Source organism: Arachis ipaensis, chromosome B05, assembly GCF_000816755.2.
Source record: "Arachis ipaensis cultivar K30076 chromosome B05, Araip1.1, whole genome shotgun sequence".
Lineage (NCBI taxonomy): Eukaryota > Viridiplantae > Streptophyta > Magnoliopsida > Fabales > Fabaceae > Arachis > Arachis ipaensis.
The window spans coordinates 19,804,656-19,809,627 of record NC_029789.2 but is presented as its reverse complement, the minus strand read 5'-3'; the positions used below and the strand labels follow the sequence as shown (position 1 = coordinate 19,809,627).

General features: G+C 34.0%; 1 protein-coding gene and 1 pseudogene across 1 annotated transcript; both read left to right on the top strand.

Annotated features, from left to right (window-relative positions):
• Positions 1–3,376, top strand: part of LOC107643266 — a 6,612-nt pseudogene extending 3,236 nt beyond the window's left edge.
• Positions 48–684, top strand: LOC110271824. The gene has a single exon (XM_021123299.1). The coding sequence runs from the start codon at positions 100–102 to the stop codon at positions 496–498; it is 399 nt and encodes a 132-aa protein (XP_020978958.1). The 5' UTR covers positions 48–99; the 3' UTR covers positions 499–684.

Genomic DNA, 4,972 nt, shown 5'->3' with positions numbered 1-4,972 from the left:
CCCTCCATTTCTTCACCATTCTCTCTCTCTCTCTCTCTCATACACACACACACGCGCGCACACACACACGCGCGCACACACACACACACAGCCGTTGCCATGAACCGAAGGGTTAGAACAACCATCCCTCAACACCACCACAGCTTCCACAAGTACCTAAAACCGGGTGCCCTAGCTCGAATCCGCGATTTGCGCATCATCAGCGCCAGATCTCACCGGATCGGCTCCATCTGCCAGATCCCTCTCCGTCGCACTTCTCCTCCTTCCTCCCCGTTGCATGCGCCGCAGGACACCGCCGCCGCTCAGCCTCAGGCCAACGCTGCCGATTCCTTGGACGGTTTCCCGCTCTTCGTTGCCAGGATCTACGGACCTCGCTGGCCGCAGCGGAAGAAGCTCATGGCCGCCAAGTCCGTTATGTTCGTTCCAGTCAGTCCCGTCGCGGACTCTCCCGATCTGGTCATTGACTCCTTCGGCAGTGACTTCATCATGGCCAATTGAAAACGTTCCTTGGTTTCTGATTTTCTTCTTTCAGAGGCTGTTATTCGGCTATAGTATGTAGAGTAGTTTAGATGTGTAGATCGACGTGCTCTTTGTAGTACTTCTTTTTTATTATATGTGCAAAAGAATTGTTTTAGATAGGGTTCAAACTCAAATTAATAAAGTGCAATTAAATTTCCAACTTCACACACACACACATATATATAGTATTTTAGTTATGGACGTGTTGATGATTTATCTGCGATCATGATGATTGGATTTGAATGGTCGATATATTCGATTTTGAAGAAAATTGGAATTGCAATTTCTGATTTCGGTATTTTCTTTATAATGCAGATTCTCGCAAGGGGCTTAAGATTTCAACAATATGCTTGTTTGTAAGCATTTACTTCAATTTGTTTGATGATCAAAATGATAGGTTCATGTTGAATTTACTATGTTCTGATGCCATTAATAATCAGCGATAATAGTTATATTTATTTTGCCACTTGTGTTTATTAATGTGATAGAGTTATTACTGTTATAATAATGTTGAATTTACTGCTATTAATGTTGACCTAGGGAGTTTATATGTTATTTTAACATTTTCTTTTCTGCATTGTGAAATGACATTCATGTCGGTAAGAATTCTGATTTCTCTGATAAAGCAAGTATGATATAACTTGATTCACTTTACTCTTATTACATGGAAGCTTTGAAAACTCAGGTTAAAATTCTAGGCTTCTTTTTTTTTTTATAATTTTTTCCCTTTTCCCTAATCTGTTTTTTGTTTTTGTTTTTATTTTTAATTTATACTCCATTATTTGTGTTAAAAATCCTATATATTTGAACCATTTTAAATTTGTAATAATGTGTCTTCTGTGGTCTGCATTTCTAATATAGTCTTCAGTTATTGAAGAAATTTAACTATATATGCCTCAATGCCTGGAGATTGTAGAGATTTTGCTTGAACATGAATTGCATAAGGGAGGAAGCAATAACTCTCACATTGAGGTACATGAAAATTTGATCCTAACTTAATACGTTATTTCACTAAGATGTTTGATACATTAATATATTGTGTAATCAATAAAACCAGGACATGTAAACCAATTATATGAACAGGAGTTTGGCTTCCATGTGTACAACTAATTTAGCAAGAGTTGAAGATTTTTTCTTTAAGTAGTTTCCTTGGTGAATCATATTCCCTAACAAGCTGGCAGGATCAAATGAAAAGAAATCATATTCAAGATTTAAAAGAAATCATATGCAGTGAACGCGCTTTATTAATGATCGGGAAAAATGTTTTAGGTTTAGTTTTTCAATTTTTCCTGCAATCGCACTGGATATGGGTGGTGCGTTCAGTAACATTTGGTTGACTCATATATTTTGTTGTTGTTTGTTTCTTTTGTTGTGATTGCTAATTTTTGTTTGTCAAGTTGAAATTTTCTTTTGGAAAGATTGAGTAGGAGGAAGAGGTTTGGTGCTAAGTGTTATAAGATATTCTAGCTTGTAAAGGAATTTACGCAGTTGTTAGCCTTGATTTTCTGACTGAGATTTTCTGCTTTATATCTTTTGACTTTTCATTGAGTGTTTAGTTGGTTACAGTTTGCATACTCTGTTCTAATTTTTCTATTGCTAAGTGCCATTGTTATATGAAAAATTATCTGGAATGAGGTATGTGGTTGTGGACTTTAAATGATATTGAAGTTGAACTCGTGATTCAGTGGCTATTCAGAGGCCATGAATTTGGGATGAATTGTGCTGAAAGCTTCTCTTTGACTGTTTTTCCATCATTTCTTCAGAGGAATGTACATGGAAAAAATATGGAGAGTTTCTTATGGTTTTTCAGAGTCACATATGTTTCTCATAGAAGGTCTTTACAAACCCTAGTAAGGAGAGCGGATCAGATGGGGGATAGTCTAATGGCTAGAGATTGGGGGAGACCTAGGGACCATAGGTTTAGATGTTGATGGTTTAGATATAAATATGGCCTATTACATGTTATAATGTCCTTCCTGGTGGGGAAGGTTCAATTTTCCTTCTTGTGTGTTTCTCTTATAGTATTCCTATTTGGCTATTTGTCCTTGTTTTTACTAAAACTGAAGTAGTGTGGGAGTATTCTCTCCCTTTTGCTTGAATTTCTTGGGTGAATACATCTAGGTGGTAAAATGGTACATAATATATACATGGTGAACCTATAGCAATTTTTTTTTCACATCTCAGATATACTGGCATGCTATCTTAAGTATACAACAGGTGATCTTTATACTTTTTTGCCTCAACTAAGCAACAAAATCCACAGCTAATGAATGTGGGATGGAAAACTCTACATGATGGTGCATAGCTTGCTAATGTTGGTTCTGTGAGTTGTATTCAGTTGTAGAGGAGGAGCCTTGAAGAAACAGTTACGTTCTCTCTGGAATCTCAAGGTCGGGTTCAAGTTACAGAATCAGTCATTGACAGTTAGATCAAGTTAGATTGCCTACATTACACCCATTGCCTTCCCAGATCTTGTGTAACGTGGGATTCTTGTTTTTTTGCAATTTGCATTCAGAAGGTGATCTGTGTATTAGTTTCTAATTCACGCTGTTTTCAATTGTGAACTTCCCACCCCCATAATGTTAGTTTTTAAACTAACAAGTTTGATTTTGATAGGTTTGTACAGTACAGAGGGTATGGAATATGTGAATGTTTTGGTGCGCAAAGCATGTAATATTGTAATGTATCACTGATGATCTTCATAGCAATATTAGAGTGGTGACTCAAGAAGTATAGAAGGATACATGTAATGTCTGATATTGTGTTTGTTATGGGTATTGTATATTTGTATTGTATTTAAGGATTTTCATAAACTCGTTCAGAATTTTCGTGATCAAGAAGAGTTGGAACCGATAGTCATTTTACTTAGCTTTGCTATGATGTTAGTTCAGTTTTTCATTCTCCATACATATGTGATAAACGTGTATATGGTTTAACATATGTCACTACTATATAAATTTATTATTAATTAATAACACATAAAATAGAACTTTTACTCATTCTACATTTCTACTACAGCCATAAGCATTCATTCCTGTACAAGTCTCAACAACAATGAAATATGTGAAGATCACTAAAATATAGGCCACGGGGACATTTGGTTCCACACAAGGTTCAATTCAGTGGTGTCTCAACTTTCAAAACTAGAGTAAAATCAGAGTTTGACCTTCGAGTGTATTCATCAACTAGTTGAGCAAGAGCTAAAGATTATGCAAATAAAGTATGGCAAATAAAGAAGAGAAATGCAACGAAAGAGAAGAGAAGTGGTTCTTGCCTTTATTATTAATTAATGTTTTGCAATATCAATCTTTAAAGAAAATTATTAATAAAGTGACGGAAGGACAAATATGATTAATTCGCTATCTTTAAAGGATCAATTTGAATAAAAAAATCTTTCAGGGATGAATTTAAGAATGTCTTATCTTTTAAGGACTAATTTGACTATTAACCTTTATTATTATTATTATTATTATTATTATTATTATTATTATTGGTTGTGTACTACGTGAGAGGCACCTTAACACAGCATATTCAGCACCTTCTTTAATGAAGACGCTTTTTGAATTAATATTACTTATTATTTTCGCTCCCCGCAGAAATACCTCCCAATCCACATGAAAAAAAGAGTTGTTTTTTCCTCAGCATCTTTATAATGATAGCGGTATATATAAAAGTAAAAACTGAGTCTAATAACACATAAAATGCGTTGGTAAGAAATCTGAAAACATCATCTAATAATAATTCAAGTAATAAGTTCGAAAAATAGCTATTTTATAAATTTGTATGTGACTGAACATTAGTTTTTACATTCATACTGCCCAAAAACTAAATCCAAACTTTTTGACATTATTATAAAAATATAAAATAAAAATTTTAGCCAATCTACATTTCATTAAGTTGAGTTTTGTTCTGAATAAGTTAGTACATACCTTTGGATTCTCTTTGTGATGAAAGGGTGAATGTCCAAAGAATAACTTGGAATCATGAACTGAAGGGACTCTCCACTGAATGGAAAACCCATTGAACCAGGAGGAAGAGAAGATCTGTTTCTGAATTTTGGGTCTGTAAGAATAATAATCCAATGAAATACATAGATCACTAACACAGCCACAATACACAATCCCATCAGTATCCACATTATTTCTTGATTTGTGTCCTCGCTTTCTTAGAAGATTTAAATCTCTTAAATATATACTCTCCTACTAGTACTGCAACAAACACCATTATTACTAATCATTCCTACGTGCCAACCGTTAGCTTAATAGCTATAAATGCATGCGTCTTTGAAAAGGACAATAATAAAGAGAAAATAAAGGTTAGGGGAGAGATATTGTTTATAAATATTCATCAATATTTTAGTTCAATATTTTATTTTTATATTATTAAATTTTAGAATTTTAAATTTAAATTTAAATTTAAATTTTAATATAAAAATATTTTTATTAATTTTATT

What these genes read in the sequence shown, in the direction of transcription:
- LOC110271824 (XM_021123299.1), top strand. Translation starts at nt 100, where the DNA reads ATGAACCGAAGGGTTAGAACAACCATCCCTCAACACCACCACAGCTTC.